Source organism: Ciconia boyciana, chromosome 12 (genome assembly GCF_034638445.1).
Source record: "Ciconia boyciana chromosome 12, ASM3463844v1, whole genome shotgun sequence".
Taxonomy (NCBI): domain Eukaryota; kingdom Metazoa; phylum Chordata; class Aves; order Ciconiiformes; family Ciconiidae; genus Ciconia; species Ciconia boyciana.
Genome location: NC_132945.1, coordinates 10,156,744 through 10,184,319, shown reverse-complemented (window position 1 = coordinate 10,184,319; position 27,576 = coordinate 10,156,744). Strand labels below are relative to the sequence as shown.

General features: G+C 38.5%; 1 protein-coding gene across 3 annotated transcripts; it reads left to right on the top strand.

Moving 5' to 3' along the window:
* The first annotated feature begins 375 nt into the window (after window positions 1-375).
* WDR44 (WD repeat domain 44) lies at window positions 376-27,367 on the top strand. Of its 3 annotated transcripts, none has more exons than XM_072877001.1 (20): window positions 376-572; window positions 7,327-7,360; window positions 10,688-10,762; window positions 11,256-11,886; window positions 12,501-12,631; window positions 12,726-12,818; window positions 13,780-13,916; window positions 14,958-15,041; window positions 15,342-15,448; window positions 16,442-16,593; window positions 18,109-18,247; window positions 18,343-18,407; window positions 19,607-19,720; window positions 20,553-20,675; window positions 21,615-21,806; window positions 21,975-22,076; window positions 23,533-23,648; window positions 25,065-25,192; window positions 25,885-26,016; window positions 26,466-27,367. In XM_072877001.1, exons 1-20 carry the CDS (start codon window positions 496-498, stop codon window positions 26,555-26,557), a joined length of 2,724 nt encoding a protein of 907 aa, XP_072733102.1. In that variant the 5' UTR covers window positions 376-495; the 3' UTR covers window positions 26,558-27,367. The 3 variants fall into 3 exon arrangements, with proteins under 3 accessions (XP_072733102.1, XP_072733101.1, XP_072733103.1); XM_072877000.1 differs by having other exon boundaries at window positions 377-572; window positions 26,463-27,367; XM_072877002.1 differs by lacking the exon at window positions 376-572 and adding an exon at window positions 1,080-1,098 and having other exon boundaries at window positions 26,463-27,367.
* Window positions 27,368-27,576: the final 209 nt, after the last annotated feature.

Here is a 27,576-nt window from a genome sequence, read left to right as displayed (position 1 = left end):
CGCTGCGCCCGGGACCCGCCGCTGCGCCCGGGACCCCTCGCTGTGCCCGGGACCCGCCGCTGCTCCCGGGACCCCCCGCTGCTCCCGGGACCCCCCGCTGCGCCCGGGACCCCGCCGCTGCGCCCGGGACCCCCCGCTGCTCCCGGGACCCCGCCGCTGCTCCCGGGACCCCCCGCTGCGCCCGGGACCCCCCGCTGCGCGCGCCGCCGCCTACTCCACCAGGTGGCGCCGCAGCCGGGGGCACGCGGCGAGGCCGCCCCGAGCCCTGACGTCACGCGCGAGGGCGAGGCCGGCCGCCGCGGGCGCCGGGCCCCTCCCTCCCCGCTCCGCTCGCACTTCCGCCCGGCAGGGGGCGGGGCCGGCGCCGCTCTCGCGAGAGCCGCGCGGCCCCCGCCAGCCCGTCCTGTCCTGCCCGGAGCTGGCGGCGGCCGCCCTGCGCTGCGCTGCGCTGCCGGCGGCTGGGCCCGGCGCGGTGCGGCTCGGCCCGGCGCCGTCATGGCCTCCGACAGCGACACCGAGGAGTTCTACGATGCGCCCGAGGACGTGCACTTGGCGGGCGCCTCCCCCGCGCCGTGAGTCCGGCGCGGCCGCCGCCCTGCCCTGCCCTGCGTTCCCCTCCCCTCCCCTCCCCTCCTCAGCGCGGCCCTGAGGGGAGGCGGCCGCCCCCGACCGTTACGGCCGTAGGGGAGCTCCTGCGGGGAGGGAATGAGGGTCTGCCCCCAGCCCTGCGTCCCACTGCCTGAAAGCACAGGGCTTTGCGCCCGGGGCGCGGGGTGCTCGGCCGTCCTGGCGGCGGGCAGGCGGGGCTGCGCTCGGCGGCGGGTTGGTCGAGCGAGCGGCAAGCCCGAAAGTCAAGAGGCTGCGAAGAAATCGAGCAGCTCTCCATGTACTTTCTAAGGCTTGTGGGGATGGCAGTAGCCATTATCTTGATGAGATCATATCTGTCTTCCTTGGGCTGGCAATACGTAGTTTTTAGAAGAGACGTGTGGAGATGAAATCGGGACCGACAGAACTAATCCGTGAAATATAATGAAAGTAACAGATTTTCTGAGGAAACAGAAGAGAGCGAGCTTCTTCAGCAACAGGCTAACAGTTGCTGTGTGTAAAACAACTTCTCGTGTGCTCTGTCATTTGTTTTTAATGGTGTTGCTTCGATGCTTCGTGTATTTAGCCAGTGTATGGTTCTGGGTAGTGAAGTTCTAACAGCATTTTATAATGTAGATTCCTAGTGCTGTTATCTCAAAACTAACTGTGTCACCATATTGTTGATGTTAGCCAAATACGCTCCTTCTTTTTAAATTTTAAATATCTTTTTCCGGTTGTGTACTAAACAGGTTATGGCTTGTATCAATTCTGTTTTTCATGTAGTCTGGACCAAACCTCTCTATTATTTGATCTTGCAGGATGAGGTTTCATGTAGCTTGTTCAAAGAGCAATAAGATATGGATTGTGGGATCCATCCATTTTAAGCTTTAATAATTGACTAAGGGCTTGTTTTAATCTGTGTCAGTGGTCACTGGATGCCTAGAACAAAGGAAAGACTAGATCTATTCTCCTCACCCACACATCCTGTATCAAAGCTTTTCTGAGCTTAACTTTTTACATAGCCTGGTGAAAAGCATATCTTGGCATACAGTTCTGCAAGATGTGGTAAGCCAAATTAACAGCATTTGTGCTGAAATGAGGTTTTGCTCCAACTACTTACCTTGCTTTGACACTAGTGATCATCAGACTCTTCTATGAGTTGCTTTAACTCAAACTAATTGAAAGTAATTGAAAACAGATGAAAAATTGAATCGTTTTTGCTGTTTCTAGAAGTTAAAACAGCTGGAACCTGGCAGGGTGGGGACAGGAGAGGGTGAAGGTGTGGGATTTATGTGGCTAGAAGCCACAGGTGGGAAGGGGGAAACAGACCTTTTGGTAGAAGTGAGCCATTAAATCTGGCCCAACTGCACATCCTACCTTTTATTTGATACAGATAATGCCATATGTCCTGACTTTACAGGTTTCCCCCACCTGTATCTGAGCAGAACTTGATAATATGAAGTGACTCACTAGAAATTAAAAAGAAAGATGCTTTTAATTTTTCTGTTGCTGTTCCATAACCTATAAGCATGCATCATTGACTCAAGTCAATAGAATTCTGTCAGCTTGAGTCAAGTAAGGAGGTGATCTCAGAGGGCTTAGTTTGCAATTCAGTTACTGAATCTGTAATTCAGTCTGCTCTTGAATCTGTGCTAACAACATGGAGAGTATTTTCTCTAAATAAGCTTTGAGATTTCTTAAGAGCTAATTTCACATTTTCTGACATTTCTTGGAAGCAGGCTTGTAGATTGTAGTTTTGAGACCTGTGCATGTGTAATGGCATTGAGTTGAGACCCACAAAACAAAAATCAAAACCTTCTCGTGGGAGGAAGGGCAACTGGAAACAAGTGCATATTGCCCTCTGCAGTTTGAGGCATTTCCTTGTGCATTCAGTGTTCTGATGATCAGCAAAAACACTTGGGAATCCTTTTTGGTAGCATGTGCTATAGCCAGTTTGTAGCAAAGCAGTGTAGATATATTTGCCCTCATTAAAAATGTGGGTTTTGTAGCTTCCTCCCCCCTGCCCCGAGTTTCGTGTGGGGAAGTTTAATAACTGCTGATACAGAAATTCTGAAGGTGGTGACAACTGTTTATGTAAACTTGCTGACTTCTTTGTTATTTATTTGTTTTATTAATTGTTTTGTGATGCGGAAGAGTGGAATATTCAAGTTGGATGTAAGCTCCCAATTCCTACTGTAAGTCAATAGGTACTGATGCTTAAGCCCCTCTCTCAAGGAAAGCACCATATCTGCATCCTCAAGTACATCTATAACTGGTGCTCTTTAAGAATTAATTGGCAAAAATTACAGAACTAGTTACAAAATGTTTCTTCCAGATGATAATGGACTGAGATAGCTCTCCTGGATTGATGACTTCCATAAGGTGAAGTGTATTTAAACCAGATGTTTGGAGACTGTTGTATCGCCTCTGGCCAGGCCTGTATGCTTCAATTCTGCTGTAGATCTTGCCTTTGACATGTAATTTGACTTTTGACAGGATGCGTGGAGAGTGTCCCTCTGTTAGATAACTAGGTCCCAAACAATGTCTGTTTCTATATGCTTTTCTAGACCCTGGAAAAAAGATCTAGGTGCCTTTGTGGACTGGTTCGTGAAGGCATCTTTTTGTTGAGTAGCCAGAGGAGTGGAGAGGGAGAGGTAGTGTGATAGAAGAGGCCTTTATTTAATCTCTGTCACTCTGCTTTCAAAAGACTATAACCACAGAAGAGATTTAGAAAAAGACCCTGAAATTTAGAGGCTTGAACTGTTCCGTGAAGGAGGATGTTGTTTTGAGAGAAGGAAAATATGAAGTAAGGCACACTTGTTTGGATGCAGGCTTGTGACAGACCCTCTTATATTTTATTTATAAGAAAAGTGATCCACCCACTCTGAAACAAAGAACTGTCAGACCTAATAGTTTGAACATCATATGCCTAACAGTAAGGGGCAAGTTTGTTCCTTGTGTACTCGTATCCTAAAAATTGTTATGAGAAACCAAACAAAAGGCACTGGATTCAAGAGATGGTGTAGATACTGAGAAATATCTTTTGCTACTTTCAATTCTTGAATTCGAACTTCAGTAGTCCTGTCTTTTTGAAGTTGCTTTGATGCTTTTCCTGAAGAATCTAGTTTTCTTCTGTGTAGGAAGCTAGATAATGTTAAGTTGTGCCCTGTTGACACATGGGACATGCTTAGTAAAACTTTTTTGTTGGTGTGTATTTTAGCCAACATGCAAAACTGATCTTGGCAGCAAACAGATGGAGTGTGAAGTGTTACTTATGTTGCTGTAGCGACTTGCAGCACTGCAAGTCTGTGTTCTGAGTTAGCTGAAGTTCCCGAACGCTTTCCAAGGGCAACCCAAACAGTGCATTGCAGTAATGAATCCTTGTGGTTTTGAAGGTGTGGACTGCCACAGGGAGCTACATCAAGAATAATTGTAGCTTCCAGGCCAGCCATAGGTTAGAGGGAGAAAAACATCGTGTGCTTCTGCAAGCTGAAGGACAGCAGTAAATACAGTTAGTAGGCTGGTTGCTGAACCTGTATGTTCTGTGCAGTGTACTGCTACTATACATATACTTTAAACTTCTTTTCATCTGCCTGGTAGCACACCTGCTTTGTAACAATGTATATCCTCCCAGGAAAGCAGGCAGTGTGGTTCTGGGATTTGACCAACACCAGCCTTTCACATCATTGTTTTTTTTGGTGGGCTGAATGTTTTTGGTTTTGTTTTTTTTTTTTCTGTCACAAAACTTAGCAACAATGGGTTGAAAATGTGAAGCTTATTTCAAATAGGTACTAGGCTGGAGCTACCTGATAGTGGGAATGGCAGCTTCCTATAGTCTGGTCAGTATTAGGATGAATTTGACAGCTGAATAAATTAAAAAAAAAGTTCTTCAGGAGTTTATTTGACTTTCAGATTGATCAGGCATCGGGTTATGTTTGTGCAGGTGAAATGGGATTTTTCTTTGAATTTTGTTTAATCCTTGTAGATAACCTTGAACCCCTCCTTTGTTAAACTGGTGTTAAACTTTGTTAAACTGGTTAAACTGGTGGTATGTAAGAAAACTAGTTAGAAGTGTTTTATGTGAAATGCAGCCTACAAGATCTATTGTTATAATTTTTTAAACAAACTAAACAATCATACTAGACAACAAAATTAAGTTTTTGCCTGACATTTTCTGTGGCATATCTCAGTCTTGATGTTCTGCCTGATAACCCTGTAAAGCTACAGACCTTTCAAAGCAAAATCAGTATTTGATCATTGGATTTATCTTCATATAAATCTTTTCAGACACTTTTGCCACTGTATATACTTTTTTAAAAATGCAGCCATTTCAGATACTGCATCCATAAAACCAGTGGCCTTAAAGTAAAACTGGGGGGTGGAGAAGGCTGGTAACTTCAAGTGGCTGGGAAGGCAAGACCGTTCCAGAGTAATGTTGAACTACAAGAGACTTCAGTTACCGAACTTACTCTGTGAGTGACTTTGTCTTTATAAATGTAATAGCACATAAGCAGCAGCTAATCATGACTAAGGGAGCGATGGTGCTTATAAACACATAGCTCAAATAATCTCAGGCAAGCCACTAAATTTACGTGGCTGTATTATAAACTGATCTGAAAGTGGTATTATTGCCAAACAGTTATGGAAGCTTGGCAGTGTTTTAAAAGCGTGTAATTTCAAGGACAAAGCTTCACCTTAACATAAGACACGTATGTGTGCTATATCAAGCTATCAGCATATTCTATATCTGCTATCTCTGTAACCTTTACCACTTGAGCAGCTTTTTCCCAGGGTAAAGCATGAGAGTGGGAAATAACATCTGTTTTAGTTTGAGTATGAATTTTCCACACAACTAATTGGCTAAAGAAGTCTGAAAGGGTAGCAATGTCTTTTGAACCTCATGTTTTGTGTTACCAGTGGAGGAATGATTTGCCTGTACCAGAAGTGACATGCTAATTGGTGGTGTCGCAATAGAAAACTAAAATATCTATTTGCAGTTGAGGGATCTGCATTTTATTTAGGTTGTAAAGTCTTAGCAATGCCTTATACAATAGGACCTTACACCTTGCTGAAGCATAGGCAGTAATGTTGTAATTATAAATATATTTTATTGTTAAAGTCATCTTGTGGATTTAATGAACTGACACGCATTTCTGCCACTATTTCTAAGGAAATCCAAGAGTTGATAGTGAAACTGAAAATGTTTCAGAAACCAGAAATTCAACACAGGCTATGGCCTCTCATGGCAATATGTTTTGGAAGACAAAAGATTTGTTTGCTTTTTCAGGTCAAAGTACTGATTTTGCTCTTTTTTGCACACTGGGGTTAGCAGCTTCTAGGAGGATTATGCCTCTCAACGGTGTTACAGATATTGTGCATCTTAAGTGTCAACATCTGGACAGAAGCTCTAGGTTTAAGGTGTTAAATTAGTTACAAATGATGCAGTCTTTATATACTAATCCACTGTACTTTCTTGTTCACTTAACTCTGCTGTATAAATGTGATCTTTTCTTTTTATGATGAAATGCTTTCAGACAGTAAAGAGAAGAACTGAAATTCTTAAAAATGAAATGGAAATAGTTTTCTTTTTCAGAAGGTATTGTCCCTTGAAACCATCATTTTGGAGGAAGGAGAGGCAAATTAGACTGAGATCTCTATATTTGTCTGTATTGCTTGGTACAAGATGATACTCAAAGTTGTCAAGTGTCACTGACCTTGGTAGCCAGCTGGGATGCTTGTACAATCCAGGTTGTAGTTCATTTGGTAGTAAGCTTTTAAGGAAGTAGTCTGTAACTTGGTCTCTGCTTGTGACTGACAAACTAATAGAATCATAGAACAGCCCAGTTTGGAAGGGACCTCGAAAGATCACCTGGTCCAGCCTTTCAACATCTTTATATATGAGTAAGATCCCATAGTCGGAGCAAGCAGTGTGACTCAATATTTAAATATCTTCTAGAATTCTGAAAATCTTGTGGAAAATGTAAATTCAGGATATCCTGAGAGTTGACCGTTCACTGATTGGATTGAGTGGTGACCTGAAGAGAAGTAATTATTTGATACTATTCCCCTAAGATACCTTATTCTTTTGTGTAATTAGTGAAACGAGAGGTTATGTGTGAGTGGATGCTAATGCAAATTCACTGTTTCAGAGTATGCGTTTTAGGAAGTAGTGCAAAACTAGTTCCCTCCTGTTATAGTGTAAATACTTATATTTATACCGAGTGTCATGATTAGAAACAAGACCTTATGTTTACTAGAGAGGCTGAAGGGCAGAATGGCTATGATAGTGTTGCTTCTACAGATTAGGGTTCAGGCACTTGATTTGCAAGATACTGGAGCATTTGTACTTCTGCTTTCTCAGGGTTTTGGTTTCTTTGATGTCCGCCCTGTGCTCCCTGTACACACTAATTTTAAATTCTCTGTAATGCGAAATGTTTTTTAATCTGTACTTTGAATACCATCAGTTTATTAGAAAAGGGTGATAGAAATATGATTTCTAGAAGATTCTGCTGAGAAACTTTCAGGTATTGTAGAAGCTGTGGATCTGTGCATTGTAGACAGTTGAGCACTTCACTCTGGAGCCTTTTGTGTAAAGGAGTGGTATAAGAAGCATTCGCTTTGTTGCTGGTCTAAAATTCACTGTAAAGGAAGACTTTATTATAGACTGTTTAATATGAAGCTTACTGTCAAGAGATTTTTTTTCTTGGAGGTCTACCTAAGTCTGTCTTCTCTTTCTAACAGGTCACCAACAAAAGTTGGATCCCATGTATTAAAGGTGAGTTTCTTCTTAAAGTCAATCAAATGCTTGTTGATGAATGTAATGTTGAGCATTTCTACCTAAAGTAGATGTGGTACGGTAGCCCTAACATCTACACAGAGAGGAGATTATAGGCTTTTCTTGTTGTAGGTAGCAATTGTTGTGCTTATGTCTCTTGAAGTTCCAACTTTACTTTTATTTAAGGTATGTTAACATGTCTTGAAGCTGATTTTATTCTGAAATGTATATGTGCAATTTAATTGAGCTCTACTTAATTACTAGACTACCCTCTTTCAAGTGATTTGTGAGTAGTAAGCAAGCCTCTGCAGCACTTGGTTTTTGGTTTCGATTTATATGAAATAGTTGACTTTGCTCTCTTCTGTCTTCAAAATAAGAGAAATCTTAGTGTTTGTACTTCATAAGCCTTCCCTCTAGGTTATGCGAAGCTAAAACACTATATTTAGCTTAATGAGACAGCGTTGCCACTTCCCACGCAGGTAATTGGTATGCTGCATCTGTTCATAGTGACAATGCAGCTGAATCTGGCGCACAGTAAGCGAGGAGTTGGAGCCTTGTACAAATAACACTCATTTCCTGGTCTCAGAAGGGCCAAAGGTGATGCTATGCAACACTGTTACATAGAGTAAAGAAGGCTTGACAGTTTTGTCTGCAAAGTGTTGGGACATAGTAGTGAAAATACTGTTTCTGATTTGTCAGCAGCACTCTGTTCTGAATCAATAATCTTTTTACAGTGATACCATATCTTACGGTATCTCTTATGGAACAGAGGCTTATCCCCTATTTTGTATTCTGTTTAATGTCCCTTTAATGATTAAGTATTACATGTGTAAGCCTTTCGAGAAATGTCACTGTATAGTTCTGACTAAATTCAGTGCAATCAATGAACTTCAAAACTAACTTTAATGTATTGTTGACTGAATTATTAGCTATGCAGTTCTGTATGTTGCTTGTAGGTTTCTTATTTTTTTAAGTATCTTCCGAAGTCACTTGTTCAAAGCTAAGTTTTTGAAGGTGGAAAAAGTACTTTTTTCTCTGCTTGGTACCGTATCAGTTGAGTGAATGTGTGACTAATGGTATAGTTTGTCTTGGAATGGGTAAGAAATATTTCCTAAGTCCAAAGTTTAACAGGTGTGTGAGTTTAAGGTCAATAAAATTAGAAATTAATAGAAAGGGCTTCTGTAGACACTGATTACACTTAGGTATTTAGGTCATCATACCTTTGAATATAGATTTTAGTGATAAAGCAAAGTAGAACTTGCATTTAGATTAGAAAAACTTTGTGGAAGGAGGGGGAGGGAGTGGAGAGGGAGGAATAATTTTTCTATAATTGCAGCTGTCTCTGCATGATATGCCATTTCTTGAGGTCAGAACTCTCAAAGATGGATGTCTACAAGAGTTGTGTGTTTTTTTCCAAACATATTATAGTATGTTAGTATGCTATAAAGATTCTGTTTGACTAGCTAAGTGTCTAAAAAAAGTCTAAGGAGAAAATTCTTAAATATCTGTACTAGACAGTCACTCTAAATCTTGTCAAGGTCCAAAAAAATACGGGGAGGTCTTTTAAAATACCTGTTTAATGTGGAGATTAGGTATCTTGTGCATATCCAAAACTGTATAAGCAGAATTAAATTAATAGCTTAACAAAAATAGTTTATAATGGTAAAGCTAGCCTTTGGGGGCTTTAACATTGTGGGGAGACAGTGGAGGACTGCTGACCTCAACAGAAGAGACTTTTGTATCTGTAGACAGGAAGGAGGAGTAGAACAGCTGTTCTGTATCTCAACTCAGGGAATCGGTTGAGATGTGTTTGTTTTTTCTTAATGTTTTAAGCTCAGTAACTTAATTCTTTAAGCCAGTTGTGAGGAGTTTTTCTCTTTTGTGAGACAAATGTAGGATTTTATCTGCAGCTTTGGTCACCAAATAGCCTGTGCAGGATGGTCAAACGGTGGAACAAGTTGCACAGAGATGATGTGCCGTCTCCATCCTTGGATATAGTCAGATCCTGACTGGACACATCTCTGAGCAACTTATTCTAGTTGACTGTGCTTTGAGGACTACAGGATCTCCACAGATCCCTTCCAATGTCAAGGATTCTATCAGATTCCCCTTTGGATATTGCTAATATTGATCACATTGCCTAGAAGCATATATAAGGTAGAACAGAAGGCATGTGATGAAGTTCCTACTAGACCATATTAACTGAGGTTAAAGCAGTGTCTTTCTATGGTGTAAACTACTTGCTTTTCTGACTCTAAGATTTTTCAGGAATTGATGAATGTGTTCGCTCACAACTAGAATGTTTGCAGTTCTGTTTTAAGACTTCGTATAGAATATCCATACTTAACATACCCAAAGTGTAATCTAATTCTAATATTTCTAGGGCTGCCTGTCTTAAGTATGATTTATTTAACTATTTTTTTTTTATTAAATAAGACTTAAAACTATTATAAAGATTTACTACATTATTTTGGCACACGAGGCCACCTTTAGTGAATTGCTTTTATTAATTCTTTGTTTGGTAGGATATGCCGAAGTGATGCTGTTTGCACATCTCAAAACTATACTTCTTAAACTGCAAGCTGACTTCACCTCAGTAGTGTAATATCCGGGTAGTGTTGATTATACATATATAAAGAATAAATAGTATATTCAGCTTTGAATATTCACACAGTCTGTCATCCAAATGTTCCAAAAATGTTCTTGTTTCTTGCTTAAATCCAGTCATTTCATTTGTTCTGCTGCAGTTTATTTAGATTTTGGAAGGATCTGCATGAAGATGAGTGGTGGCAAAAATAGACAATGTGCACTAGGAATAAATTGTAGAATGTAAGATTCCGTGTCAGAACCTCAAAGGCATATTTGTAACCACTTGATAGATCTGCCTGACTTAACCTGGGAATTTCTAAAAAAGTTTTGATTATATGTTGTGATAATACAGTTCTTGCATCCTTTCTCACAAGCTGATAAAGAAAAAAATATTTTAATATGGATTTTCTTTGCTGCAGATTATTAATGTGTATGTTTCTCTAAACTTCATGCTACCTTAAATTTTATTTTAGTTGAGGTTGAAACCTTTTAAAGATAACTGCCTTTTTTGTTTAATAGTGTGCAGGCTTTCTCTCTGTGTATGGTGGTGTGAAACACTGTTCATGTATACTGTGCATTACTGTTTAAACATCTATCTGACAGCAGTAATGTGTGAAAATGTAGCAGAATTCTTGTCCTTTATGCTATTTAATTTGTTGTAGCTATATTTTTGTTAGATCATCTTACTGAAGGACTTACTACCTTCATCTTACGGTATCTACGATCTTTTTTCCATAGGATACGGACAGCAAGCTACACAAAGCTGGAAATGAAACTTTTGTACAAGAAATGAAACAAGATGATTCAAAAGAGGTTAGTGAAATATTGCTTTGCGCTTCCAGCATCACACTAGAAATATTAAATAATTTAATAACCAGTCTTCATCCTGAAACTAACATAGGTTAGAATTTGTTGTTAACATGAGTAAGAGTGTCCATCTAAAGGGTAAATATGAAACTAAGCATTCTAAAAACATATTTAGGATTCACCAGTGTTGAATTATATGTATAACTTACAGGATCATATTTAGCAGTGCATGAGAACTCTGAAGAGTGAACAGCTCTTGTATCCTAACTTTCTCTCAAAGTATATTAAAGAGGAATGGAAATTAGTCACTCTGTTTTATTTTTCAGTTATACCTATTTCTGCATCTAGATCTCCAGAATCTTTAAGCAAAATATATTTTGTATACAAAGCAGCTCTTCAGTGGAAGAGTTCTTGTGGGTGTTGTACAGACTTGACTGGTAAGTGTACCCTAGAAATGTCTGCTATTTAACAGTAGAATGGTTTTGGTTTTGCTTTTTAGATTATTGACAGTATTATAGAAGAAAGCCAGAAGGCACAACAACTAGATGATGATTCTTTAGCTTCTAGAGGAAAAGAACTGACTGTTCCAACTTCAGATGCAAATGCTTGGATTTCTGGAGCAGGTATCATTAGTAGTATTCCAGAAGTATTAGCTGCTAAAATGTCATTACAAGAAGACCCTAGAGAGCCGGTGTATCAGAGTGTGTGTAAGGACACTGAATTGGAGTCAGGGAAGCTTTTGTTTACTTCTGAGCAACAGGAATCTCATAAACTAACAAAAGTAACAAATGCAACTGACCATAAGATGGATGAAACTGAAGCACAAGAAGAAACATCAAAAAATGAGGACATAACAGACAAGAAAGAGGCAAATACTTTAGAACAAGTGGCTTCAGATTTATCTACCAAAGACCTCTCCACAGCAGAAGAAATGCCTCCAGCAAAACCACCAAGACAGCTTACTGTAGAACCTGATATAGTTGCTAGCACGAAGAAGCCTGTCCCAGCACGGCCACCACCTCCAACAAATGTTCCTCCTCCAAGACCACCACCACCTGCACGGCCGGCTCCACCACCCCGGAAGAAGAAGAGTGAACTGGATTTTGAAGTGCAAAAACCTGTTTTAGAAGGCAAGTATTCTATTTTAGATGGTTTTAGTTATGTACGTGGTTGCTATTTTTGTGTTTTGAATGAAGCATCGTTCAATCTTGTGATTTTAGTTTAGTTGACATCTAAATGAGGAAAAAAAATTCTTCAACAATCTTAGCTTCTTACAGTGGAGAAATACCCTTTTGCATTACAAGTGTTCCTAATTCATAGCCTTTCTTGTAAACTAACATTTCCTACCAGAATAGCTACTTTTGTAGCAAGGAGAAGTTGCCTCATCAATACAGAAACTAAAAAAAGTTACTTGAAATAAAATGTGTGCAACCTGTTTTTGCATAGTAATACAAGTCAAGAGGTAGACTTGGGTCTTATGAAAGTGAGTAGCACTGGGTTAACTAGGGAAATGACAAAAAATTGTTAATAAAACTTAAGAAGACTAGGTGCGAAATCATGCCTCTGCCTACAAATACATGTGAAATATATAATTGATAAGGCAGATTTGGTGGCAGTTGATGTTTAAAAAAAAAATCAAACTTGTAGAAAGGGTGTTCAGGAGTATGATGTTACGATTCTAACAATCTGTAGGCCATCTATGGCAATTGTTGTGCTGCTCTTTCTAATATGAAACTCTTTTCAGTTTCTCGAGAGAACTTCACAGCTGGTGGTCTTTTAACTCCAAGTACAGTGACAGAAGGCATGCCTAAAGATTCTCAGCCTTCTTTGGATTTGGCAAGTGCAACTAGTGGAGATAAAATAGTCACTGCACAGGTATCGGGAAACTATTTTAAGTTCAATAACTGGAACATTTTCTATCACTTTAGTGTTACACTAGACATAATGTGTTCTGTCTGCAAAATTTCAGGAAAATGGTAAAGCAGCTGATGGCCAAACAACAAATGAAGTACTTGGACCACAAAGACCCAGGTCTAATTCTGGAAGAGAGCTCACGGATGAGGTATTAATGAATGTGGTCTGTACATAGTACATTCTTGTGCTTGCTTTTCCCATCTGTCAAATGAATTGGAGTAGTCACACGTCAGTCTTTGTGCTCTGAACCCCTGTATGCTGTGACCAGGGATGCAAACAGGAGTGATGGCATGCACGCTTTGTCCACCTAAGCACTTTGTGGTCCCTGAGTCATATGTAGTATTAATGTTTGAAAGTGTGAGCTGTAATAGACCTGAAATGCTATGAGTTTCTGTTTGTAGCTATGCAAACATGTTACAAGATTTCAATGTGAGGGAACACCAGCAAACTTGGTGTTTTGTCATGTGTCTAAAAGGAGAAGGAGTCAGCAGTAGGAGAATGATTTTCCTAACATTAAGAAATAGTTTATTCAGTTAATAACTTCCATTAATCCTAATGATGTTATCAAGCTGCTGCCAGTTTTTATTTGCGTATATCTGTGTATAGCTTTTTTGCTGGTGCTAAACAGATGTATGATCATGAACAGATCATGAGATGCTCCAAAAAACCCTTTTCCTTCGTGTAGTACGAGTTAGGTCTAAGTGCTTTTTTGCTGTAGGTAAAGGTTGTCTTTGACTAAATCTAAGCTACAGCTGTTAGGATATCTGAAAGGGGAAAACTTCAAAATCTTTTAATTACCTAATACGTTTCATATTAGCATGGGAGGTGACAGGCAGTGGCTGATGTCTCTACACCTGCATTTCTGATTTGTGAAGTTGAAGCTTGTGATGACGTGTAATTGTTCATCTGTGTATAGTGGTTGATAACGTTTGCGCTAACACACTAAAGGCAATTTTAACTTAAACTTAGTCTTTGTAAAATAAATATATAGTGGGCTACAGAATTTCCCATTAAGGTAAATAATCTGTAAGATCAGATGATTTATATTTTGCCCTAGGTTTTGGAGTCTAATCAAGTCATCTTGATTTCACATCTTATTTTTTCCGTAGGAAATTCTAGCAAGCGTAATGATAAAAAACCTTGATACAGGTGAAGAAATACCCCTGAGTTTGGCGGAAGAAAAGTTGCCAACAGGCATTAATCCCCTAACTTTGCATATCATGAGGAGAACTAAAGAATACGTCAGGTATGAATGATGATAGCTTTTAGCTCCTTCCGATACTGTTGCTCTTGTAGTTTTTGCATACATGGAGGCAGCTCTTATGCAAGTAAAGAGAGTTGCAATTCATCTATCTCTGACTAATTTGAGTGCTAATTCCCAGTTCTCTATGAACTAGGCTGTTTATTGAATTCTTTTAAGTTAACTAAAAGTTGATGATATTGCTGGAACTTGACAGGCAAGTATCTCTGAAAATCCAGCTGAACTGCAGTTAGCACTTGATGTGTTAAATGTTGACATTTCTATACTGAATTAAATACAGTTATGTTCAAGTACTATATGTTGTTCATGCTACCACCTCCTGTAGCTTTTTCAGTGTTTAATTTAGTAGACTTTGGTGCTCTGAAGGTCTGTGGTCATCAGCGTAGCTGACTACTTTGAGGTTTTCCTGTCCTCAGCAGGGCTTTAGGCCCTCTTAATGTTTAAAACTGAGTCTGTTTGTAAACTTTAATAGAAAAATACAGTTTCTTAATCATTAGGGAATTGTGTCAGTCTACTTCCCCCCCCCCGAGACCTAGATTTATGTGAATTACGCATCAGACAATTTTAGGTTTTTTGCATTGCTGTATTGTCATTGAAAGCTCTCTTCTGTAGAACTGTACTCTTCTGTGTACAAACTTCTTTTTCAGAATTAACCAGTATTAATTTATTTGATCTATGGAAAGCAAGGTATGAGAACAAGGTGGCATGTTATCAGTTCCTAGTAATGTAATGTATTTTGGTCTGCTCTTAGCTTTCAAAGTGTCACAATAAGCTTAAAGTTTTGAATTTATGGAAGGGAGTAATGTGTCTTTGGCATCTGGAGTGTGTATACAGTTTTAGTATCAAGATGCTGAAGAATTGAAAGATCTGTTTTGTTACTTGATTAACATCACGTCCATGTATTCCCAATGTGTTACATGAAGGAATAAAGATGGATCCTAAAATGCAGATCCTACTTTACTAATGTTTCATTCAATTTCGATTCATTATGATTTCATAGTAAACAATCACTTCTGTATTTCCTAGTAACGATGCAGCACAGTCTGATGATGAAGACAAAATGCAGACACAGCAAACCGATTCTGATGGAGGGAGGTTAAAACAAAAAACGTAAGATGCTGTTTCATGTCCCTACAAAGAAAAGGCAGGTTTTGTTTTTCTAAGCTGAAGCTCTCCTTCTGGCTTCTGAACAAGTTACCTTTTAAGTACAAGCGATACTTGAATTTACATAAGCCCATTGCTCTGCAATTAAACTGAAGATTACATGACTGCTGGCAAATTAAATGCTTATTTTAAGAAGCAGTAATGGAAAGAGATAATATTGCATTTCAAATCAAAACTATTGATTCATAATAGCACAAAATGAGAATTTGCCAGTGTTGTGTTGAAAAAGTGCCCTTCCTTTTTAAGGACCCAGCTGAAAAAGTTCCTTGGCAAGTCTGTAAAGCGAGCAAAGCACCTTGCTGAAGAATACGGTGAACGTGCTGTAAATAAAGTTAAGAGCGTTCGAGATGAAGGTCAGTGACACTGACTTTTTTATATATATTTTTTTTTAATAGGATAGTCTGTTTATCCTTGGACTTCTAGGAATCAAAGCTATCTGAGGGACGTATACTGCTGTACATTACCACTGTACAGTTGATGTGTCTTTTTAGAGTTAAAGCTTGTAGCTTGGTAGGGATTCTGAGACTAGCAGGTTACAAGGATGAATTCTTGTAAAGTAGTAGTTGAGAGACTGTTTCAGGTAAGCCAGTTGAATACTGTAATTTTTGTTGTGCTGTTAGAAAGCTGTCTGGATATCAAAATGTAAACCTTCTTGGAAAGCTATTCCAGCAAAGGTAGAAGTAGGGGTTGTCGTCATTACTTTAAAATCAGATTCTTTTCTGATAACCAGTGCCACCATTAGAATTCTCATATAGCTTGAGCTTCTGTTAGAAGATTTCCCAACTACAAATGTATTCTTCCCTTCTTGTTTCATCAGTGTTTCTTGCAGACAGACTTCTAGTACTGCAGTAAGCCAATCTAATCACAGCCTGAGATAAGTGCCATGGAACTGCTGCACTTTAGCATCTTATGTTGCCGCTGGCTGTTTGCCGCAGTTCTTTTGCAATTCTTATGCTTTGTGGGCAAATCACCAGGCCATTTCAGTGTATTCAGTCAGAAGAAACCGATACAATGAAATGGATAGTTTTCAGCACACATTGAACTGACAGAAATCACTTAGTGCAGGATCTGCTGAATGAACCCATTGCAAAGAAAGGGGCAGAACAAAAATGGATAGCAGTTCTTATTTTGAGTGTTAAGTGTTTGGATCCACTGCAACCTAAAATTAGTGTAGATGTATTTATGGATCTTGATGCAACAGTATTCTTGTTTTGCTTTAAGATCTTAATATTGCCTATACAGATTTGCTGATTCAAGACTAATCTGCTACCAAAAAGTATTGGCAAATGCTTACTTATAGATTAAATATGTGCTGTTACGTACTGCTGAATTTGTTTTCCTCTTAGTCTTCCATACAGATCAAGATGATCCCTCTTCCAGTGATGATGAAGGGATGCCATATACAAGACCAGTTAAGTTCAAAGCAGCACACGGCTTCAAGGGACCTTACGATTTTGAACAAATTAAAGTTGTTCAGGATCTCAGTGGAGAGCATATGGTAGGTCTCTCAAATGTCATCTGTGGTTTTGCTGAATCTGTTCAGCCTGCGTTTCAACTTTTAGTTTTCATCTACTTGGTGACCTCCAGAAATCACTGTCAGGTTTATTCTTCTTGAAGAGCAGTTCCATTCTGGAAAATAACATTCTGGCAAGAAATGAAAATTTGGCTGGTTTGATCAGATCTTCAGGAAAAAAAAGTTTGTAGATACTCGGGCTTCAGGGATTCCCAAGAGCTTTTCCTTGAAAGAGTTTTCATATTGAGTGGTACTTGGTTTCTTGGTTCCTGCAATTACAAATTTAGGCTGAAATAGGCTATATTCTACTACCAGAACTGAGCACAGAGCAGCAGGGTTGACCTGCTCAGCAAATAAACTAGTCTGCCTATTAGAGATATGAACATAAGTATTGAACAGAAATACTGGATAGGTTCTGGAGGCAAGAGTGGGGAGAGATTAATGGGGCATGTGGATCAGAATCATAAGGAGAGGAGAGACCGGGATCTGATATTTGCAGAGATGCCTGTGGAGAATGAGGCAGAAAACCCACCTATTCATCACTGTTGGAAGTGTGCATGTTCCCCTGCAGATTCTGAAATACATTCTAGTATTCCAGACTTCCCAGATTCTTCTACTGACAGCAACTGTCTGACAACAATTGAAACAGTCCCCCATCTTTAAGTGTTAGGCTAAGGATAATGACCTACAGCAATCAGTTTAGTGACTGGAAAGTTCAAGCTTGTCATCTACAAATAAAGTTTCCAGTCCTACTTGTAATCCATCTGTGTTAGTTTCCGTCATGCCAGTTTTTGACTTCTTAAAACCTAGGAAGTTCCCCAAAAGCATCCTAAAAGGATGCTAGGTTGGTGGAGTCAAATGCCTAATTTGTTAATTAAATGCTGTTCATTAAATAACAGGAGGAAATGGAATATTGCTTGTGTGGTACTGTGTTTTATTGACTACTGACTCTTTGGACTTTGCAATGGAGAAAGAATTGTTGTCCTCACAGGCTTTGCAAAATCCTCATGCCAATTCTGAATTTAACAAATATATGTAGTACTAGTTTTGGTTGCCAGAATTGATGTAACCAAGCACAATTTCTATTTTTAAAAAAAAAAAGTGTTAGCACAGCTTGTGCTAACTTCAGGTGCAGCTGCAAATACTTGCCCGTTTTACAGATCAGATAGGTTATAAGTCACTCAGAACCCTGGCTTGCTGACTGTTAGTAACTGTATCAGTTTTATGTACTGTGGTAGCGCTGTGGTAGCACTGAGCTCCCTTAACTCCTCTTCTACAGTAAGCTGCCTTGTGGGCTGTTTCTTTCAAACTGTTTTTGCAAGTATGTTGTGCAATCCACCAGTCTTAACAATTACTTTTCAGTGTTTTGATCTACAATTTATTTTACTTGTGGTATCTTGTATATGTCCTGAATCTTGACAGTTTGCATTATAGAAAGACTTTTTGGTATGGAAAAAGGCACTTTATGTAACTTAAACAATGATCTTTTTATTTTGACAGGGTGCTGTTTGGACAATGAAGTTCTCTCACTGTGGCCGATTACTGGCATCTGCAGGACAGGACAACGTAGTAAGAATATGGGTTTTAAAGAATGCTTTTGACTATTTCAATAACATGCGAATGAAGTACAACACAGAAGGTATCTTTCTATGCATTGCTAGAGCTCTAAAACACTAGAAATTCTAGTTATTTGGGAACTTAGAGTTGACCATGGGGTTTCTGCCTGTGTTCTAGGCCGTGTCTCTCCCTCCCCATCTCAAGAAAGTCTGAACTCTTCAAAGTCTGATACTGATGCAGGGGTATGTACGCTAGGTATTGGGAGGGCAAGAGGTAGGGGGTTGCGTTGTTCTGTAATGCCAGATCTTCATTGTTGCTTTATCCAAACACACATTAGAGAGTTCTTGGCCTGTGTCTTTGAGGCATAGACAAACTGTCTTATCAATAGACACCTTCAAATACTGTTATCCCATGCATTACAAAATCTGCATAGCTTCACTGTGGCCTTCTGCCAGAGTAGATTTCTGACTGAAATGCTAAAGGGGGGAAAAAAACCTACATTGTTGAATCTCCCGTCTTAGTGTTTTGCCTCTGAGCATTACTTACGGTCAATATCTGACTTGATGATGTCTTTTCTGAGAAAGGCCAAACTCAACAATGGGATACTCAGAAGCATAATAAAACCTGATGTTTTTAAATTTTTCACATCTGTGTAGAATAAAATGGAACATGACTGACCACAAGTGTTAAGACACTCCTACTTGTAGAGTGTTCAGATACTTTAGTAAACTTGCCATTAAAATTAATGTATTTAAGTATTATTTTTTTTTTCTATTTTTCATTTCCAGTAGTGTAAGAAACACATGACAAAATGAGGGTTGAAGCAAAGATTTTAGTAGTAGCGTTATTTAATGTGCACTCTTTTGGCAGGGGGGAGGCAGGCAGGAATCTTTCCGTACCTTAGGTAGGTGAAGAGGCTTGCTTAGCCACACACACCAGGGATGTTGTTTTGAGGGTTTTTTTGCTGGAGAGCTTTTGCATAGGAACTTCTAGGGTTTTTTTTTTTCATTTTGCACATGTTTATTCTGAAAGGGGCTCTTATTAGGAAGTTATCATTCTTGATATGCACTAGAAACATGGAAACTTTAACTCACAGTTTATATTCTAAAATGGAATGCAGTTTTCAAGATTGATATACTTTGTTCCAAAAGCTTATCTTCAGATGTTTGCTTAAATTGCTGTCAAGTGTATCCCATTGAATAAAAGCTGTATGGATGGAAAACGTAGGGCTTCTTAATTTTGGAATTTCAAATGATGTTTCACAGCCCGTTGTACTTGAAATTTACTTTGGTTGTTTATTACTGCAGTGTTGTTTATTTTGAAGTCATAAGAGTTTTTCTTCAAATTCTTATTGGCCCTGTACTTTTTGTAAGCAGTAATTGCTTTATTGTTAATTTTTCCAGCTAACATTTTGTAATGTTTCTATACCCTTCTGTGATAGATTTGCAGTGGAGTTGATGAAGACCCAGATGATAAAAATGCCCCATTTCGTCAACGACCATTTTGCAAATACAAAGGGCATACAGCAGATCTTCTTGATCTTTCCTGGTCTAAAGTAAGGCACCTTAATACAGACTACACAGTTCTCCTGTGTTTTCATTGTTTTCTTTTGTCAGTTGCCATACAGCTAAACAACACAAAACGATCATTAAAGTTAAAAGAAAAGATTTGTAGAGACAACACTTATTCCAGCTGAAATAGTTGGGATAAAATGAACAAACTTCTTGGGCTTCTCTAATTAGGAGTCATCTTTAAAAAAGAATTAAAAAATCAAGCTAGTAACAATTACAATTGTGTATTTAATAGTGAAGTTAAATTGTTTAGAGTGGGAGGAATTTCCATTGAGCTGTGTGATTTCTGATTTATGCTGTTACTGCTTTTCTTGTCTTCAGTATGCTTCACTGGTTTTATGCAGTGTACAGATTCTAAAGTTGCTGAATATATACATATATCTTAAAATTAGAGAATTAACTTGTGCTTAACTTTCAAAATGTTTCACATAAAACTTTTTCAGTTAATTCTCCACATTGGAATACAGTTGTAATTTTAAGAACAGTCTGGCTGAAGGATCTTAGACAGGAGAGACTCTTATCCCTTCTCTGAAGCCTGTTGTGCTGTTTCTTCTCTGAATACTGTAACTACTTTCCAAGTATTCATTTCCATTGAGATTCTTCCAGAAAACTTTCTGTGACTGAGCATCAGTGTACTGGGCTTAAGGAAAGTACCGATGAGTAATGATAATTTGGATAAAACATTTTATTTGAAAGGATAAAATGTTGAATTTCATGGCAACAGAGAAATTGGTAAGACTTTACCAATCAGATTGCTTCAGTATTTTCTGTTACTTTTGTGTCTATTAATAACCATGGAATTCTCTTGTTTCACAGAATTACTTCTTGCTTTCTTCTTCTATGGACAAGACTGTCAGACTGTGGCACATATCAAGAAGAGAATGTCTTTGCTGTTTCCAGCATATAGACTTTGTCACTGCTATAGCATTCCATCCAAGGGTAAGTGTAATTGCCCTCTTTCGTCTAGAGAGGTAGAATTTGAAATTACAAGAGTCATCCCCCTTTATTTTCAATTAAAAAAAAATAATTGAATAATAGAGTTTGTGCACTTTAAAAATATCCCTATTAGATAATATTCAGGAACTTTAAATTCATATTCATTAAACTTTGCCAGGAGTGTCTATGTGGTTTAACCATTTGTAAGCATGATGTGGAAAGTGAATTGTCTGTTGGCTATAACACCACAGCTGGTATAGTTTTGAGTTACTTTGTGAAAAGTCAGAATTTCCAGTGAGGGGTGTTGTGATTAAATATTAGTGGAGAAAATCATAATGAAATAGAACAGATTGTCCAGAGCCCACAGAATCCTTGGGGATGTTTAAAACTTGACAGGATATAAACCTCTACAGCCTGACCAAACTTTTGAGGCTGTCCTTGCTATGAGCAGGGGAGGTGGACCAGAGACCTCCAGAGACCCCTTCCAACCTATCTTATTTGATTTTTTTAAAAATACTGTAATAAAGCTTCCTAATATTAATAAAACTCAAGTAGAGGAAAAGCATTTTTCAGTGTTCCCTGAACATACATAACTGGTAATTGGGAACTCTGAAAGGAGCTTTCAACTCCTGACAAGGTTAGTATTTTTCTAACTTATGTTGAGAGGGTAAAAAGTAACTGTGGTAACTGAACAATTTTCTAACTTGAGGTATACACACTGCGTGTGTGTAATCTTGTCAAAAATCTGTAAGAAATTGAACTCCATTTACCAGTAATTTTAACATTGTCTTTTCAGCCGCCTTAAACATTATAATCAACTCAACTGAGAGCGCTTATTTGGGAGGTTCTGGAGAGATGCTGTTTGGAAATGCGGCAGGAAGGTTTTAAGGAAATCGGGGCATACTCAGCACAAGCGGAGATTAATGTAGTTTGTCCTTTCAGGATGACAGGTACTTCTTAAGTGGTTCATTGGATGGGAAGCTCCGACTCTGGAACATTCCTGACAAAAAAGTGGCATTATGGAATGAAGTAGATGGGCAGACAAAACTGATTACAGCTGCCAACTTCTGTCAGAATGGCAAATACGCAGTCATAGGCACATACGATGGAAGATGCATCTTCTATGACACGGAGGTAAAAAGATTTTGAGACTGTGTATTTCTTTCATGTTAAATAACAAACAGATTTAAAAGTTGTGCTTATTTAAATATTGAGAAAAAACCCTATTGGAACTTGAAGCAAAATAGTTTAAAGTTTTTACACAATTATTTCCAATCAGGATACATTTTAATATCTTTTCAGCACTTGAAGTACCATACACAAATACATGTGCGTTCTACCAGAGGCCGAAATAGAGTTGGAAGAAAAATTACTGGCATTGAACCCTTGCCTGGAGAAAATAAGGTACTGTCTTTCAGTGCAACTGTGGCTCAGTACTGGAGTCTGATACTTGTATCTAATGTTTAATAAGTTTGTGCTAAGTCTTGTTTGTAGTCACTGATTTAAATCAGAAGTCTTTTAACACTACTAAAATGAACACTTTGCTGATTTAGACTAATACAATACTAAATAGTGGTAAAATAGACTTTTTTAAAAATGACATTATGCTCTGATTAATGTAAAGGTGAGAAAATGCTTACAGATGGCTTTCAGTGAAAATTTCTTTGGCATAGATAACTTCTCTCTAATTTAATATTCATTTGGAAATGTGCTTCATACAGAAGCTGGTAAAAACGCTGAAAGCTCAGAAGCTGTTATCCAAACAAGTGTAGTCTGTTCTTCAGAATCGGTCCTTTTGTTTAGCTTCAGTCTAAGCTGAAGCCTTCTGTTGAAAGGGTCAAATTCTCATGAAGCAAAAAACATGCTGTTGAATATTAAAGTCGTAATCTAAAGCTGGAGAGTTTCTCACTTGTATACAAAGTTTCAGGGGTGATGTTGGGTCAACAGCTGGCTCTAGAGTAGTAGATCACCAGTTGTTATCACCTATATTGTATTCTTATCAATGACACAGAAATTAGTTAATTCCAAAGACGTGGAAGATTCAGGAACCAATAGTGTCTTTGGGTTTGCGTCAAATGCTGTGCGTTGGCATGTTAGGTGATGTAATGAAACACAGCTCAGCATGAACTCTTTAATCTGATGGGAATGGTGTTCCAAGAGTTGTCACAACTTTGTTGCATAAATGATTAGATAAGTAGGGGTCAGTATTTGACTGCTACTCTGCTATACCCTTTTCCTAGCATCATCTTGAGACTTATTGCTAACCTGCAATCTGCTCCACTTCTAAGGTACCATAAAAAGGCTAATCAGCTGAATGCCCTTACTCATTCTGATGACCCTTTCATAGACTTCTCTGTTCCTTATAAGTACATTTAAGCTTCTGATCTGAAAAATGTGAAAAGGAAGCAAACGCACATCAACCAAGAAAAGCTCAGTTTGTTTATATAGCAGACAGTGGCCTCTGATCTGTGCTTCATGGCTGATAGCTCATGACTCTCCAGAAATTTACCTCAGTAGAATAGCTGGTCTGCTATATTATTGTGGAACGTGTTCCAAAATATCCTTTGCAAATTGATGACTGTTCTTAGGGCCCACATTTGACTTCAGTAAAGAGCAGCTGTTCTGGTTCAGACTAGTCAGGATGATCTTGACATTGAAGTTGTCTTCTATCCATTGACAGAATATGAGAGAGAAAAATGTCATTGTCTAAATCTTGTTCTGCTTCTTTAGACCTCTTATTTGTCTATGTCACTTTTTTATCAAAAGAACTGGGAATTCTGACTGTTTGAATGAACTCTGTTGCTCCTTCTTGGGCATGCTAATGACTTCCATTTCTAAATTTTATTTATTTCTTTTCTAGATACTAGTGACATCAAATGATTCCAGAATCCGATTGTATGACCTAAGAGATCTGTCTTTATCTATGAAATACAAAGGTTATGTCAACAGCAGCAGCCAAATCAAAGCCAGCTTTAGGTAAGACAGTATTATAGCAATGGAGTTGTTGGATTTGGGAAATGCTGTGGCTGAAGTACGGAGGCTTTCGTTTAAATAATCTGTTTACCTTGGTATGCAGCTGAGCCTCTGAAATGTCACTTAGCTTGGAATACAAAGGTAACTAAAGGCTCTAGTCAAGAATGACAAAGCTGCCTACAAGCAGGGAGCTTCTGTGGATGAGTGAATCCTTTCATAATGACAGTACGATGCATGTCCATTACTACTGCTGAAAATACAGGAACTGTGCTAGAACAGGTGGGGCTGGGACACTGCCTCTTTTCTCCCCTCCATGATAAATAGGTTTTATTTCCTTAATTTTGTCAGGTATTGTTGCAGATGTGTTGGTCACCCAACTGTTGCCCAAGGCTGTTGGTCACTGCCTGTGTATCATCACTGTCAGGAAACAGCCTGCAAATCTGAGCTGGAATTCTTTTTTGTCATCTTTCTCTGTGCTGGCCTAGGATGCTTTTCTGAGTTTGAGTATATTACTGTGACTGTCATGGAAATACTGGTTTTTAAGGTAATAAAAGAGAGGGAGTAGAGGGAAAAGAGTATCTGTTCTATTCCCTCTTTGAGTCTTGCAGAAGCCAAAGAGGAAAAACACTTGGGTATCTGTTTAACCTGGATGTTTGAGCAGAGGAGGGCGGCAGTGCTTAATGAATAATGCCAAGTTTAATCTTGATTGTCAGCTGTTGGCCTTTGAAAGCATCTTTAAGGCTGACACAGTATTTCACAGAATAGCTGAGGTTGGGACCTCTGGAGGTCATCTTGTCCAGCCCCCCTTGCTCAAGATCAATTTCCCAAATTAAGTAATCTCTACTTAGAGGGCTGTAGCATAGTTAACATTAGAGTTCAGATATGTAGCATATTCATGCAGTAGGTAAATTAAAAGTAAGTACTGAGTTGGATTTGCAGGTACCGTTTTGTCTCCGTCAGTGTGCATTATGCAGTTATCTGGTTACAATCATGTTGAATGTGGGTTTTTTTTGCCCGTGATTGTATTGTAAATAACTCCTGTTACAGAGTCTCAGGTGTTCACACAGGTTCCAGACTCAAACAGATGCAAATGGCACTTAAAGGTTATGCCATTTTCTTGTTGCTTAGTATAGCTGTTAGATTAACCCTCATCTATGTTGGAAGCTGCAGGGGAACAGCTTCTGTGTGCTATTCATGAGAACTATTTTTTCTTCCAGATGGAGAGCATCAGGAAGCTTGCATGCACATTCATTTTTGACTGTTTATGTTTTTGAGCTGCAGTCACTAAAATAAAGGATCAGTTTGAATTGTGAACTTAGCCTGGTTACACTTGTAAATCTGCAAGTCCTCTGGAGAGCTATTGTAATAGTTGCTTGAACAGCTAAGAAAAGTAATGTGTTTCCTTCTTTGAATCTTTAGCCATGACTTTACCTACATCGTAAGTGGTTCGGAAGATAAGTACGTTTATATTTGGAGTACATACCATGACTTGAGCAAGTTTACATCTGTAAGAAGAGACCGTAATGATTTCTGGGAAGGCATTAAAGGTAAAAATCAACCTTTGATCTTTGTTTTATCAAAGTTCATATGATTTAAAAAATTAAGTATTTTTATCTTCTAGTTTTTATTTGCTCAGCAGTGCTATTCATTTAGTTTGAACAAATTATTAGCAAGATGCATTGTAATTGGTGGATTTTCAATAACTGGACTCTCAGAAAACCTTGTCCACAGGCAAATCTCTACAGATGCAGGATTGGGATGGCAAGAGACAGAGTAGCTAAGACTTTGTCCAGCTTCAGTAAGAGATTCTGAATGAATGTAATGTTTAGCAGGCAGAACTTGGTTGTATAAGTGTACTAATCAAAATAATTATGAATCCTTAGATCCTTTATGGAAAAGTAGCTTTGAAAACAAATGAAAATGTTTTTTCTTTCATGGCAGGATTTAAAAAAAAAAAGGCAACTCTTATCTCCTACAAACACACAGTTTTTGGGAAATGCGGGACCATGTTTATATCAAACGTGTTTTGGAGCTCTTGCCAGTTAGTTTTGGGCACTTACAGGAACTTCTGAGATCCCTAAGCTTATAAAACAAGGACAGTTGCTCCTTGAATGATGAGCTTACCTGGTGCCACTAGCCCTGAGATTCTTGGATATTTACTAAACTTTATGCCTGCTATTCTTGTAAAATTAACAATTCCTTGAAACAAGGTAATCAAAATTGGATTGTCTTTCTGAAGCACACAATGCAGTGGTCACATCTGCGATTTTTGCTCCAAATCCTGGTTTGATGGTGTCACTGGAAACTTCTGAAAAGCAAGAGGCTGAAAGTAAGGGAGAAGATTCTGAAACATCAGATACCATACCCTCTGGTAGGTGTTTTAAGATGAGCTCTGCTTGATACCATGGTATGAGGAGGAAAAGATTATGAAGCTTTCAATTTGGGAGGGTGGTTTCTTGAGATTAAAAGTCCTTGCAGTGGCATGGATATATATTTCTACCTTAGCGGTTGAACATTTATGCAGCTGTTGCATTCTTAAAACCTGAGAGAATGAGAAGTGAGGGGCATAGCTGTTGTCCTGTGTACTTTAGGATTATTCTTTTTACACCTGAGCTCTTAAGAGGTAGAGCTGTACCAATATATAACTAAAATTCCCTCTCCTAGAAATGCAGATGTTTCTTGAAGTATTGGCTAGATAACAGGAATGTGATAGAGGAAGAAGGCTGTCACGGTGGTAGATTATCTTTTAATGAGAGTTTAATTTTAAAAAAATTTTGCTTTTAATGAACTAACAGCTTATTCTCTTTCCTTATTAAGGAGCTTTGAAGACAGATCACACAGAAGTGCTTTTATCAGCTGACTTTACTGGAGCAATCAAAGTCTTCATTAACAAAAAGAAATATGTATCTTAGTTGTTTTGCAACTGACAGCATAAAGCTATGGTACTGTGGGATTAAAATTCCATAAATAATGCAGGCAAAAGTAAAGTATCTAATATAATAATGTTACAGGCTGATTTTATTTTTAAATCTTTATTTTAAGACTACTCAAATATTGGATCCTCGGAAAGCAGTGTCTACCTATTAACACCTGGGCTTGTAGAATAGAAAGGAATGTGTAAGAATAATCCTGCCAAACATTAGACTCTAAACTTTCTACGAACAGTTGTTTTGCAATGTAATTGTGAACCTGCACAGGTTTCTGCACGAAAATGTATTCACACATGTGTGTGCCTTTTGGCTACGTGCACTAATTTGAACATATATCAAAAGGATTTTAGTGGTGCTTGTGGCCACTAGATGTCAGGAATGGGGACGGGAAGGGAAGGTTGGAGGTATGGCTGGAAAAATGCTGAATGATCTAGTCTGATCTTTGCACAAAATTCCATTTGAGAAAGATCTTGAATTTGTAGTAGCTATTGTTCAGAATTTTAAGTTGTGCAAGTTTTTGATGGGTCAGCAACCATGTGTAAATGTTTTTATAAATTTCTCAACTTCAGGATGTGAAAACTTTTTTGTTGTCTTTTAATTGTTGTGGACTTTAGATTCCTTTCTTATATATAATTTTTTTGCACACTGGAGCACAATACTTGTGTAAAGAATTCTCTCATTCCTTGTTCATGGGCACCAGGATGTATTCACCTTCCAGATAAAATTAAGCTGCATTAGAAAGTTCTTATATTTTACAACTATGTAAAATAAACTGTTTACATTTTTTAAGCATTGTAGCTTAAAGTTTTAAGTTCTTCTCGTTTGTTTAGTGCCACTGAATTTTGAAAGTCTTTGTAAATATTCATATAAAACACCTATGAAGTAACATTCTGGGCATCATAACCCATGAAATGTTATTGATGGTCAAGTGTTTCAGAGAACAGATGTATCATTAAACTTGGTCACACACTTGGAAATTGTTGCTTCTTTTCCATTTTGAT

Excerpts from the sequence above, each read along its gene's own strand:
- WDR44 (XM_072877000.1), top strand. The coding sequence starts at position 496 with ATGGCCTCCGACAGCGACACCGAGGAGTTCTACGATGCGCCCGAGGAC. Across the intron at positions 12,632-12,725 it reads ATAAAATAGTCACTGCACAG|GAAAATGGTAAAGCAGCTGA; the intron begins GTATCGGGAAAC and ends GCAAAATTTCAG. Across the intron at positions 18,248-18,342 it reads AATGAAGTACAACACAGAAG|GCCGTGTCTCTCCCTCCCCA; the intron begins GTATCTTTCTAT and ends CCTGTGTTCTAG.